Source organism: Tauraco erythrolophus, chromosome Z (genome assembly GCF_009769465.1).
Source record: "Tauraco erythrolophus isolate bTauEry1 chromosome Z, bTauEry1.pri, whole genome shotgun sequence".
In the NCBI taxonomy this organism is placed as follows: domain Eukaryota; kingdom Metazoa; phylum Chordata; class Aves; order Musophagiformes; family Musophagidae; genus Tauraco; species Tauraco erythrolophus.
The window spans coordinates 17556981-17571514 of record NC_141496.1 but is presented as its reverse complement, the minus strand read 5'-3'; the positions used below and the strand labels follow the sequence as shown (position 1 = coordinate 17571514).

Here is a 14534-nt window from a genome sequence, read left to right as displayed (position 1 = left end):
ATGATCTGCTTGCATGTGGCTCTATTGAAAAGTCTTGTCTCCTGCTTTTTGAGCATGTTCTGGTAGTAGTCACTGCACCAAGAGTACTGTGTGCTTCAGCTATATGCTTCAGGATTTTTTCATTTTACCCTGTATTTGACTTGATCTCCACATTAACTTCAAAATTAATGTATAAAATTACTAACTGCAAGTGAGATAAGACATGGATGCAATTACACTGGTTTTTTTTGTTAATACAGTAGTCTGAATTTTTTAAATATTGATTTGATTGTCTCTACTTATGTTGTGGATAAAGACCTTCTGGATATGTGATTCTACTGTCCGTGAACACTGAGATTGGTGTTGCTGTGGCTGTTACTGCCTCTTCCTTACTACCTTTGCCTTACAGATTTCACAACTTGTCTCCTCCTATGTGTTTATCCCAAGGCTTTTTTTAGGGATTATCTGAAAGCGATCCTGTGGTCTTTAGTTTGTTAATTTTTCCTCTCCCTCTGCTGCTTTTAGAGTGGATTTGTTTGTTTGTTTATTGTCACACTGCAAAGCACAGTAGGAAGGTAATTGTCTATCAGAGGTACTATAGATTTTATTATTGATCACCTTGTGCAGTAACGGTAGGATGTCAAATTGAATTTTAAGCTCTTTGATGTTGTTTTGCTGGTGATGGCTGCTAAGTGATGTACCCCTACTGATATGTCATACCCTGGGTCTTGCTTTGTCGTTCTTAGACTTTCGACATTCCTGAAAGCTTAACTAGTTTCCTGATGATAAAGCAGTTTGGAAACTTATTTAATTTCTTTTTGAGTAGATTGTTTCCAGTGTTACCTTTGACTGGTTGCTTTAACAGTATACGTTTTCTCTGTGGTCGGATACAGGTACACAGCCCTAACAGCAGTGTCTATTTTGTGGCAGAGTAAGATGTGCTCTCTGCACCTGAGACTTGTCAGGGAAAGCACCAGACATGTCTGAGGTCTGTGCTGCAGGCATCTGGCAGTAACAGGGTCTCCAGCTAGACCACCCTGAACTAAGACACAGAACGAAGGAAAGCCCTGTTGTCTGTGGTGCTCCAAATAGGTGACATTTCAAATGTACTATGTGTGGATCCATGACATTGCTGAATCTCTGCTTTGCTAACTGTAGAGACTTCTAGATCTTCACATCTTTCTTGTGATCAGTTATTACAGTTCAAATATTTTCATTTTTGTTTTTGAATATGGTACGGAAGCTTCAAGCCAGCTTCTCTGTTTGTATCCTTAGAATTCATACTTCTGCTTTGTACTCTGACATTTTGTTACCAACATATTGTTTCCTTCCGTTTGGGTGGAAGTTATATGTAGGTACAAACAACTCTGATGTAACTGTACATGTATATTTCTTCAAGGTGGTGGTACAAATTGGGCTGTTAAAACACAAACTGCTTTCATTTGTATGTAGAAATATCCTTTGAAAGGAGAGGAAAGATAAGCGTCTAAAATATCCTGTTTTAAAGAGTGTATCTGTTTTGTCTCATTCTTTAGTTTTCTTGATTTGGTCCAGTGTATATTTAGTATTTGAAACTCAATTGCTGATAAAATCTCTCGTTTAACAGCTTTTCTAAGTATTTTCACTTTCCCTTTTCTCTCTGTAGGTGGAAGAAATTGTTGATATAGGAGCATTTGCCCCAGAAGATATTCATGTTCCCAAAATCTATGTTGATCGTCTAATACAAGGAGAGAAGTTTGAGAAGAGAATTGAAGTAAGTAGCTGAGCTTCTTGGTCGCAACATATTTCAGCTGGGGATATATTTTAGAATTTACAGGGTTTGTATTCTAGCCACCAAGTCTTAGCACTGAGAGAATAGTGTGAGAAAGACCTGTCAAGCTTTGGTAAGTACTAGAACTTAGGTAGTTAGTACTTAGGTGGGGGCCTGAGAATTGGGCCTTGTTTCTTATACCTCAGCCTCTCTGATTCAGTCCCCGAATAATTTAGAGGAACTGCCTGTAGTCCTGGATGACTTTAACACAGTTGAAAATGTGATGGAAGATGCTACTTCATTTTCCTTCCTTTTATCAGTTCACCTTCTGTAGACATATATCTACAGTAAGAGCTGACTTTGACACTTGGATACTGTCTTTTCTACTGGAGAGCTTTTGACATGGGCAGGTGGAGCCACTCTCAGCCCCTTTTGTGCCGTTGTTGAATTACCTTACATTGCAAAGGTCCTTGAACCTTTCTTCCCTTTTCTTTACTCAGGAACTTTTTTAGCCATTGGCATTTCTGGTCTGAATAAAAGATGTCAGTAGCTATTAAAAATTGCAGGGATAATATTCCATCACTAAAACCACCAAAGAAAATTATGATTGTGTAATTGTTCTTCTTTGTTTCTGTGGCTTTGCCTCACTCAAGCTATGTCCTTATATTCGTTTTAGTGATGTGACAATGCTCTTAAAGTGCAATTGAGAATTCTGTATTTCTTCTGTATCTCCATACTCTGGAGGTGGGTATTATTTAAAATGTCATCAGAAGAGCTGGTGGAGGGGGAGATATATGACACAAAGGAAAAAACATCTTGAAAAAAAAAGTGTAGAAAAGAATGGTAATAATTAAACTTTTATTATTAAAATCAAGTCACAAAGTCCTAGAAAGTCATACAAGGCCTTTTCTCTGAGTAAACTCCTTTATGAATATTAAGGTTAAAAAGCTTCTTCTTTTCCTTCAGTCTGTTCATTCTGCAAAAACATATTGCATGTTGTTGAGTATTTGACTGGAAACAGATGTGTCAAACCGTTTTTCTTTTTCCCTCTTACTTTCTCTGGGCATGTTGTGTTAGATGGCAATTAATGGCCTGTTTCCTTCTTCTGAATGGATGCAATATCTCACAGAGAAGCTTTTACCTTTCATGAGAGATACCCATTTTGCATTTATTAATAACAGCTGTTCTTGTCGCAGTTTGGCAGTGGATGAAGAGATGACCCTCAGTACAGGGAAGACCTTTATACAAACACCTGATTTTCTGTGGCTGACTGCATAAGTGGATACACCTACCTAGTCAACTGTCCCCTTCCCTATGTGCTTAAGAAAAAAAAAGAAGTGAAAGAGGGGAAAACAAAAGCTACTACAAACTGCACTGCAAAGTTGTAACAGAGATTAATTTTCTTTGTGTAATTTCGTAATTCCGGCAATGACACCTCTCATTAATAAAAGTATAGGAAGGAAATGGTGGATTTATTTACTCTTCCATAAAAGATTATATATGAAGGAAGTGGCTAAACACATGAAAGCATTGAATATGTTAAGTAGTAAGAGGAGAGATGAGGAATAAAGACAAGCTAGTCTGTCATAATTTTTTACTGGCTTTAAATGGCAGTTCCTGCCTAATTTGGCTCAGACATGGTCCCTCTACTGCCAGTCATACTTTCTATCCAGCCCTCTCTTTGCTGCAGAGAAACCCTCTGTGATTGTTCTCGCTTCTTCCGTAACTCACAAGTGAAGCAATTCTAGGGAAGCTACCTAAGGCATAAAAAGAAAGTAGCTTGGAAATTCAAGAGGATTGATATTGACTGATTTTGGCTGCCTAAGAGGAAAGTGACTCCCAACGCAGGGAAAAAAGACACTGCAAAAATTCTTCTGTGGCGACGAAAAGGAGCAGAGGATAATTTTGCCTGATGCGTTCGTTGTGGCCTGAAGTAGGAGAGGATGTGAAGGCATACCAGGGTGCAGGACATGGTGTTGCTCAGAGCAGTTTTATATGCGTGGGAGAGATGCGCAAAGAACATAATCTATGTAAACAATAACCTCAAAAAAAGGCCTTACAAACTTCTTGAATGTCATGGCATTTTCACCTACATGTGATTTAGAAAGCATCAGCTTAACGCCAGGAAGTCTCAGGAAGCAACTTTAAGAAGATTTACGGAAGATTATACAGATTTATGTTTGAAAACTCAGTTACTTAGCTCTTAGTATCTGTAGATGACTGGCGTTCCTCTGTCTCATGCATACAAATCTGGAATAGCACCACTGAATTGAATGAATGCAGAAAGAGAGCAATATTTGTATTTTAGACTGACATTTTACAAAACGATTTAGATATCTCTGGGGTAATGGAACTCAGACTTGCTAGTATTTGCACTAATGCTTGGTGCCTTCTTAGCCAGTTGTCTATGCGCCACGTACTCTCTCAGCCTTGGCAATACAGACAAAAAAATAACATTTTGTTCTAAGGCTATCATTGGTGATATTTGATGATTCCATTGGCTTAGATAAGCTTGAACTGATAGAATAAAAGGTCATTTTTGGTAGAAGATTGATAAATAGACCAAATATCTCAGTGCAATCACAAATCAGGCTTTCGTATCTTCAAAAGCAAGAATCTGGATTCTAATCTTTACTTATGATTACTTCTTCTTTTGCAGCGCTTATCAATCCGAAAGCCTGAAGACTCAAAAGCCAAACAAAAACAAGGAGACAATGTGAGAGAGAGGATCATCAGAAGGGCTGCTTTAGAGTTTGAGGATGGCATGTATGGTATCCTCCAGCTGTGCTATAGGTTAAAGTGATGACTCACTAGAATAACAACCGCAGCTGTTTTTTTTAGGACAGGTTAATTACCATGCTTATTGTCTTTCAGAGAGCCTGGGATTCTCTCATTTTATTAACACCTTATTGAAATAAATGGGATGTTAAGGCATAGGGTACCCGGAGTTTTAACCAGGCGTATCTGGAGAGTTCATTACCAGTTGAATGTTTCGCAAGAATTTATTGAAAAAATGATGTGTTTTGGAGATGAAGCGTACTTGCACTGTGGGTTTTTTATCATGTAAAGCATTTGGCAGAATGCAGTTAGACAGCCCAAATGACAAAATAATTCATCACAAATATGAGGCATCTGACTAAAACTGAAAGTGTTTGTGAACAGTTCTAATCTAATCATAGTGCAATGATAACTTTTTTGAATTTACTATTTTGCAGTAAGTGTGTTCCTCTTTGTGCCTTAACCAATTCTTTTCAGCTAATCTGGGTATTGGAATCCCCCTGTTGGCCAGTAACTTCATCAGTCCAGACATAACTGTTCACTTACAGAGTGAAAATGGAGTCCTGGGTTTGGTAAGAATGTATCTTGGCCGCTTACTGCAGTGCACTTAACCTTGCAGTGGGTGGGGTTTTATTTCCCACCCACCCACATCTTGATTATAATTTTGCTAAAAATCGTATTCAAATATATGCCATATTGCATGATCATACAATTCTCATTGTAGTGCAGGGAAGTTTTTAAGGAATGGTCATTTCAGGATTGTAGTGCTACTGTACTAAGTTACATTCTCAAGTACGTTTTTTCTGGAAGGAGTCAGAACCTTCAGTAGTTGGTCTTGCCTTGAAAGCTTTATCAAACATAATTTTGAATAAAGCTTGAAGTGAATATTACTTTCACTGTTGTATGGCTTTATGAAGTTGCATCTGCATACCTTTTTCTGAAAAATGTCTGTCACTCAAACCAAACAAAACCCCCACTTTGTGGTTATTTAGTAATTCTACCAGCCTCTAACAGTGTGTCCATCAGTCCTAATATGTTAGTTGATGTAAATTGTGGCCTGTATCATGAGGGATGTTGCTCTGCTAAAGACAAAAAAATACATGTCTGTGATGGTCTCTTTTCAGTAATAAGCAATAGAAATAATAAAACAGTTACAAATTGTATCTCAAAAGTATTTTAATGTAGACATATGTCTGTGTTGTTGTCAGGGTCCTTATCCACTTGAAAATGAAGTAGATCCAGACCTGATTAATGCAGGTAAAATCTTTTAAATAAATTTAATTTATGGAAAATGATTATTCACTGTTCATCTGAAACCTTTTTTTGATTCAGTATTTGAACCCAGACTCCTGTTTTATTTACTTATAAATATGAATGTATTTGTCTTCTTTGAAGTGAAGGTTGGTTTTGATTAATGGAGATGTTCAGTAGTCCAGTTAGAGAGCTTATGCTTTGATGCATTTTAGTAGCTGCTGAAGGAAACTCTGCCAAGCCAGGCAATAAAGGGTCAAATCTTCCTCTTCAGAAGAGAAGTTATTTTGTGAAGCCTATATGCGAATATGGATTTGTTTCCCTGATACTTTTCACCTTGGGTTTTCTAGAAAATTATTTTCAATGGTTTACGTTGTATACCCATAGCTGACATCTTGGGACTTGTATTTTCATATGGAAAACCTGTGCATTTTGTATTTTTTATTTATGTATACATATATGCATATACACATATATGTATGGGTATGTACATATGTGTTTATATAGATAGTACTTTTCTCAGCCACTGTTAGCAAGTACAATTAAACTCTGAAAAGTCAAAGGAGATAAAGCACGAACTTCACACAAGCTTTTAATTTAATATCACAGTGCAGTGTAACAATTGTTCACTGACTTGAAACGTTTGCTACCTGGCTTGCCTATACCATTATCATACTTCTATGTTATTAGGCCTGTTTCAGCATTATGTTTTAAATGAGTATTTAAGGCCATCTTCTGATTCAAAATAAGAAATAGTTAAGGAATTGCATCCAGTATTTCACCAGTAGCTAGAAAACTGTTGTGATAGACTGTATTAAGGAAAATTTCAGAGGCACGTGAGAGCTGTAGTAGTGTTTGAACTGAAATTGAGGTGGTTTTGTTGTTTTTTTTTTAAATATTGGAGGTTTCATTGGAGGGAAAAAAATTATTTAGAATAAAAAACATTTACTATAAAAGGTGAAATTATATGCACACATATTTGAACTTAAATTCTAATATGTATACACTAGAAATGAACATGTTAACAGAGTGATGATGTAAGTAAATACTCTGAAAAATCATGGTGCTTTTATATGGATGTCAACATAATATTGAATTGTTTATGGTTGATAAGTATTTTTGAAGAGATAATCTTGCAGGGATGAAGCTAACGTAAGAGGTTAGAGTGCAACATGGAAATCAGATTATTATACTATTGGTACTTCAGTGTTAAGCACCTTCACATCTTCCTCTGAAGCTGTAGTAGACAGGACACAGGATAGGAGAACTTCAACTCTACAACCAAAATTGTTATTTTTATCATTGTCAAAAGACACAGAGCTGCTAAATCCCTCTGACACTTAGTTGGATTAAAATCACTCGAGGTTCTTTCCAGCTAAATTTAAAAACACGTGAAGAGAATAGATGCTAAGTGGCAAAGGAATAGGATTTAATTCTGTTCACATTCATAGACTGGAATGGTACAATGTCAGCCCTCAAAGTCCACATTTTCAAAATATACTTCCAGTGTGGGCTTTCGCCAGATTTTTACCTGCAAATGTAATTATATTTCTCTGAAATATGTATATTTTTTGGTCCCATTTTCTGAATGTCTCACATGAAGTTAACTGGAACTGAAAGGTAGACTTCTGTCTTACAGCAGACATGTTTACAAGTACTGACTTCCTGAGAGCATTTTCAAGAAGTGGGTAATGGAATGATCTTGCCACATTGTTCTGTGATCCTCAGCCTGTGTCTTTTTCTTCTCAGCATTGCATTAGCTTGTTCCTTTATCTCAGGATTCTCACTCCATGTAGCTGCTTGCAGGTCGTGTTGTCTCTCCCAATCTTTTGGGCGAGTGCTTGGTAGGGAAAGACCATTCAGGCAGTCTCAGCAGTCTGGATGTTAACATGGTAAAGTCTCGTGATCTGACTGCAAGACCACTTGCATGACCCTAATTCTATACTATTTTGTGTGTCAAAATTTGGTTGCCGTGCAATGTCTTGGCATATAATACACATCAAATGAACGCAGTAAATGAAACCAGGTAACTTAGATCTCTATTTTAACTCTCCTACAGTGTTTCCTTCCCTTTTCCCGTCCTCTTAGTTAATCTCATTGTCCCTTTTTCCCTGTTTTCTGGAAAATGTTTAAAGATGTCTCATTCCTCTTCCCCATTGTTGTTACATCAACTTTTTTTCACAATTTCATCTAGTGCTAAAGTCTTGGGTTTTTGCTTTCAAGTTTCACATGCTCGGTATATAATTTCACCTTTGGCTATGTTTCTTATGCCTTTCCACAGGCACTCTGTACACATGGTTGGTGCTTAGACTGATTCAAAGTGCTGGCAGGAGAAGAAAGAGCGAGCTCTGGACAAAGTCAAGACGCTTCCATGTGTACTCTGTTGTTTGACTGTGCAGAGAACAGTACAGGACTCAGAAGCACATTTTCTTGTGCAGTTTAACAAAGCAAGAGTAGATTAGATCTGTCATTTATTTTCTGTATTCTACATCATTATCACTCTAGACTATTCAGTCTGGTCTGCTCGCTCTTCCTTGCAACGTCCCTGTCTCCTGAAGATGCTCTTTCTCTGTTTCAAAAGAGAGTTACCTCTCACTTTTTCTATGGATAGAGTGAAAGCTGAAGTCCACGGAGATTTCTTAGCCCCTGGTCTCAGTGATGTCTTGCCTGGAACTGCTGATGGTCAAAGAGCGAACAATGCTATCACGAAAAACTTTCACAAACTGCTTCACAGTTCATTATAGAATCATAGAATCATAGAATTGTTAGGGTTGGAAGGGACCTTAAAGATCACCTAGTTCCAACCCCCTGCCATGGGCAGAGAAATTCTCCACTACACCAGGTTGCCCAAAGCCTCATCCAACCTGGCCTTGAACACTTCCAGGGATGGGGCATCCACAACTTCTCTGAGCAACCTGTTCCAGTGTCTCACCACCCTCAATGTAAAAAATTTCTTCCTTATATCTAATCAAAATCTCCCCTCTTTCAGTTTAAATCCGTTGCCCCATGTCCTGTCACTACATGCCCTTGTAAAAAGTCCCTCTCCAGCTTTCCTGTAGGCCCCCTTTAGGTACTGGAAGGCTGCCATAAGATCAGCCCAGAGCCTTCTCTTCTCCAGGCTGAACAGCCCCAACTCTCTCCTCTAATCGTTATAATTGATTAGATTTACATGTGACATAGTAAGTATAATCAGGTCCATAGTTTTACAGAATCCAAAGGAATTTGATAAAACCCTTCTTTTTCCTTGGTTAATAGATGTGACTTCACTTGTCAAAGAAACAAAATATATACATATTATAGCTTATTTCTTTTACAGGAAAGGAGACAGTCACTGTTCTTCCAGGTTCTTCCTATTTCTCTAGTGATGAATCATTTGCAATGATAAGAGGGTACGTAACAACACAAACCGCAATCTTTTGAAGCATGAAAAGAATAAACTGAGTCAGTGACTGGCCTCGTTAGTAATTCCTTGAAATGTGGTTAAATTTTAACAACCTGTAAAATGATCATGGACTTAATCAGTGATGGTTTACAGAGGATTAGATCTAGCCCTTGGAAATAGGAAAACACTGTAACTAATAGATACCATACTGATGTTCGTGTCTACCACCACTTGGCCATATATAAACACATTTATAACTATGTTTTAACAACTACTTTTTGGTCATTTCCAAGTATCTAATCTGAACTTGCACTCTGTATATTCTCTGCTCAGCTTGCAACTGTGATCCTCATTCCACCTCCCTAATGGAAATTCACCATCTGCACCTGTTTTTTGTTTGTTTTTTGGGAAGGAAGTTGGATGCAAACAAACATTAAATCCTAATGGCTCTGAAAAGATAATGAGTGCATGTAAATATGTGAAGGAGTGCACTTAAAAGTATGAGTTCATAGCTGATTGACTGTGCATGCAATTAACCAAAACCAGACAAAAGTAATAACATTTTTGAGGCTCAGTAGGCAGACAGAAAAATTTGCATCGGCAATACATCTAGAGGGGAAAAAACCTCAACTACATGTGTAACAAAATGGTTGCTACCTCTGTGGTATGCCACCGTTTTTAAATTGATGTAATGAGAATGTGAACAAAAGCTTTTTAAGATTTGTGGGCTGTTATTTGAACGTGATATGCTAATTACATACTTTCTGTTGCCAGAGGCCATGTTGATTTGACAATGCTTGGAGCTATGCAGGTGTCTAAGTATGGTGATCTGGCCAACTGGATGATTCCTGTAAGTAGCTGTTTGTACTACTGTTAATGCACTGTATTTAGGATAATATTAATGTGGCTGAGGGTCAGGCAAAGGAGAAAAGGACTAAAGCAGAATGGGGATTGTGAAGTTCAAAGCATTAAAATAGAGAATATGTGCAGCCTTCAGGTTAACAGGTTTTCTTGCATACTACTGGCACCAAGCAATCAATTATCAGGAGTCAGGTCTCTAAAATTATGCTTTTGCTAAGCATTCTGAACAGCTAAACATGATTTATGTAGGCCTTTTTACTTCCTCTTAGGTCTGTGCCTTGCAAATGTCATGTTTTTTCGCTGAGGGCTGATGCTTATTCTTGAGAGTGACAACTCTTGTATAGTTGTACCTGGAGCAAGAACTTGAAGGAAGGTATAAAACAACATGTAGTTCATCATAAAATGATAAAAAAAGTCTGCGTTATTTTTCTTGGTGTTCCTGTCAAGGAATCACAGCTTTATCATTTCAAATACGTCTAGAAGGAAGCAATAATAATGTATTTACCCAAATAATCCCATGGGTTTCAACCCTGTAAATATAAAATAATCCCAGTATTTTTTAAGCAGCTGATGACATTAGGCCATACTTTGAACACAGTTTATGTTTTAACAGTAAACAACATACCTGTCTTTCACATGGTTTACAAGTTGATATTTTCAACAGCTTTCAATATGGTACTTTCTGTTATGGTTTGTATCAGAGATGTCTGGAAGCAAATTTTCTTTTTAGCCTGGTTTACAGTAATGAGGCGGATTTCTATCTGTCTGAGCAGTGCTAAAGTTATCAGGAAAGTCTTTGAAAACTGAAAGCTGGGTAGGAGAGGAAAAAACACCAAATGAAAGTCCTGTCTCTTGGAGAAGCATTAGTTGAGCCCAGCAGTCTGTGTGACCTCTCCAGCAGGCGTGTGAGCACACGAGTCGTGAAGCAGTGGCTGGAGCGTAAGCTGCTTGTAGTGAGAGGGGACGAAGACAGGGTCTTGTCAGGCAGGCATGGGAGAAATGGTTATCTGAAGGACTGTTCCAGTGTCTGTGTGAGCGATTGTAGGGCACGTGAAAGGGTTACAACTGGGTTGGAACGTGGCACATAGGAGATAAATCTGTGAGGAAACAGTCCTCCTCAGATGTTCTCACAGCACAACCCGGTTTTATGGTCACGCAACTGAGAACAGATGGACTAGTGCTGGCTAGATCTTTTCATACCCCTCTGATACAAGTGCTAGCTTTTTCAAGACTCTTTTCTACTTGCAGTGCCATCCAGTTAATCTTGTGAAAAGCAGGGTCCGAAAATTAATGCTGCTGTTAGTGCATCACTCTAGGATCCGTGTGTGCTCTTTTATTGCTATTTTATGTCTTTTGGTAGAAGTCTGTGTTTTAAACAGTCTGATGGTCAGATATACTTCAGGAGTCCAAGTATGATGTGCGTTAAGGTAATACCAGTAAACTTTGCATTGTCCAATATAATTTTTTTTTTTGTCTTGAGTTACAAGAACTTGTCACTAGAATCCAAAATAATGAAACCAGCCTCTACAGAGGAACCCACACACACTTCAAAATAAAAGGGATAAAGCAAATCACATTTTTAACCCTAGATTTGCTATTTCAACCAAGGCAATGATCAAGCAGTTGAAAGCTCGGGTAACTAAAACTGGAGTTTACCTGATTTATCTGTGGCTCTATATCTCAAAAGTATGGTAAGTCACCCAAACTCTATTTATATATTTTAAACAGCTAACTTAAAAAAAACTTACATTTTCAAATGATTGCCGTAAATAAATGTAAGTAATCTACCCTGTCAGTCCAGTACCGCAGGTATATGTCACTGCGAATCTGAGTGGGATATCTTTTCCTTCATGTCCGTCTAGGAACTACTCTTTTCTTTTACTGGATGAAGTAGCTCTGGTTTTGTGAAAGCACTTCCTTCATGTTAACTTGTGGTGGCTGTGATGTTTTATACAAGTAGAAATTACTTGTTTACATAGTGACTTTTAAAAATGATTCTGAATTATTACATTCTTTGTCAAAATTTTGAAGATAGACTACAAAAAATATTTTAAAGAAGTTGTTATAGTATAAACTCATTAGTTTTTTGTAAATAGGATTTAGAGATTTTCTTAGAGGCATAGTTCAGGATTGTTTTAATCTATACATCTTTTTATTTCAGTTGTCAGAAAGATTCAAAATTTTGTTTAGCTGGGTTGCCTTAGACTGACATTCTTTTTATACTTTTGCAAAATGAATGCTATTGTACAAACTTGTTGCTAGGCTGTTCTTTATATTCGAGATTAAATTAATTCCTGAGATTCTCTTCTTTAACAATCCTGTGGTCCTGCAAAAACAATGTTAAATGTTCCTGCACCTGGTAAAGCCTTGTGTTTACTCAAGCTGTTTCAAGAGATGCTATTAGAAAGCAGAATGGGGTGAGTTGAATGTTAGGTAGGAAGAATTGTTTTGTTTGCTTTTTCGTTCCTTTTGTAAATTGAAAAGGAAAGAGAAGCATTCTTCAACATACCCAAGTGAATAAAGACTCCTGCTCTAAAGAATTCTTAGTAAACCAACAAAAATGCACCTCTAGCAATAGCTCATAAAGCTGAAATATTTGAGAAAAGGCACTCCTGATTCATCAGTGGATAGACTTTAATGCCACAAAATCGCATTAATTTCAGCTGACCAAGACTTTTTCTTTTTAAATTAAAACTTGCAGTTAAAATCATATATTCCCATTTTCTCATACCAACTTTTGTTGTTTTTCATAGTTCTGTCTTTTCTGTATTTGACAAAATTAGTCATGCTTAACAAGCATTTTCTAAACATGGTAAAATGCATCTATTTATATTTCATACAACAAAGTATGTTTTGACATTGAATAAAAAATTTAAATTTTTGCTCAGGGTACATATACAGTTATCTTCAGAGAAAGAAGTGAAAATTAAACTTTTGCTGCATTTAGATAAACTTCAAGATATTTTCTGCAGATATTTTTCCAATATATTTATTTTTTTTGTCCAGTTGATTGTTTGATTCCTGTTAGCATCAGTTTTCAAAAACATGTCACAACTGGAGACTACCAGAATTATTTTTGTGGTATTTTCAACTTCCTAGTAACATCTGTGTTGAAGCAAAACAACTACTTAACAGTCTAAACTGCTTCTAAAAACTCAACTGTAGCTTTTGTCCTAGACTTAGACTGGATAAAAGCATGGTGTTCGCAGACACTGCAGACACGAGAAATACAATACCACACAATGCTTTCAGAGACTAAGCTGTATTTCACTTTTCCAGTAGCTTCTTGCCATATAGAAGTTAAACTCATTTTTCTAATCATGATGTTGAAATTCTTTCACTGACTATCTGAATTATCAAAAGAAGAAGCCAGCATTTTGCATTAATGAAACTCATTCATTTATGAGCATATTTCTTGAAACATTGAAGCTTAGATTGTATTCTATTTTTTTCTCAAAATTATACACACTTACGTATTCCTTCCTTCAGTGCTTAATGTTCTCTAGGAGATGCTGATTTTAATTTTGCCATATCAAGGGCATTATTTTTCCTTATCTGGAATTGCTTATTTTGCTTATGAAGATGCCTCTCCATTCTGTTCGGCCCCAAATTTATAAATCACAGGTTATGTTTTCAAAACAGGAAAGTATAAAATAAAACCTTGGATAGTTTTTATTTGTCTTTTTATTACCTTTGGGGTGTACCTTTTTACTAGCATACGCTAGGTCCTTGTGACTTCTTGCAGTCCTCATTTGCCACTCTTACTAACCATTGGCTGTCTGCAAATTTCTTTTGCAGTGAGTTTGTATTTACTTGTGAGTAAATATGCCTGATGACACTCCATAAATCCACCCAGGAGCATTTCCAATCAGCGATCATTTCGCTTTGGTTACTTTATTTTGAGATCTGTTGGTGAGATGATCGTTAATCTGCTTTACTGATGTGTTACTACTATTCTACAGTACAGATTTTTAAAATGTGATTAACCAGCACGTAGGCATTCAGATCTTCCTGCGTTTCCTGTAAATAAGATGATACGTTATCCTCAGTTAAGTTGAATTGTGAGTGAGATGCATCTTTTTTTAGTCACAAGATTTGTCTGGGGGATACAAAGATCGACTTTGCTGAAAGCTCGTAGTGTAAGGAAATCTTAGGCTGTATTTTATTGACACATTTTTCACTTAGCTGTGTGTTTAGGTTTGGTTTAAGTATTTCTTAAACGCTGTAGATTTTGGGTTCTTGGATTGATGATGTTTGCCATTATTTCAGAGGCAAGTATTAACTCTAAATTTCATGTTTTGAATAAGTACCATCATGAAGCTATCCTTTCTGTCCCATAGGGGCCTGATAATACTCGAGCCCTAGTGCATGCATGTGTGTATTTACTTGCACCTGTTATTAGGAATTGAGCTCAGGAAGGCTCATGGCAATGATTACAGCCTTTTCTTCGCTCTTATCTGCTAATTTCTAATGGAGAGGAAAATCCCATGAGTAAAGAAAGAAGGTGGCGAGAATATTTTAAGCACATACGGT

General features: G+C 37.0%; 1 protein-coding gene across 1 annotated transcript in view; it reads left to right on the top strand.

The window, feature by feature from the left end:
- Window positions 1-14534, top strand: part of OXCT1 (3-oxoacid CoA-transferase 1) — an 85829-nt gene that overhangs the window by 46351 nt on the left and 24944 nt on the right. Inside the window, exons 8-13 of the mRNA XM_086629021.1 lie at window positions 1625-1732; window positions 4389-4500; window positions 4985-5079; window positions 5716-5764; window positions 9075-9147; window positions 9915-9990. Coding sequence (XP_086485147.1) covers window positions 1625-1732; window positions 4389-4500; window positions 4985-5079; window positions 5716-5764; window positions 9075-9147; window positions 9915-9990 — 513 coding nt within the window. The remainder of the gene's footprint in view (window positions 1-1624; window positions 1733-4388; window positions 4501-4984; window positions 5080-5715; window positions 5765-9074; window positions 9148-9914; window positions 9991-14534) is intronic.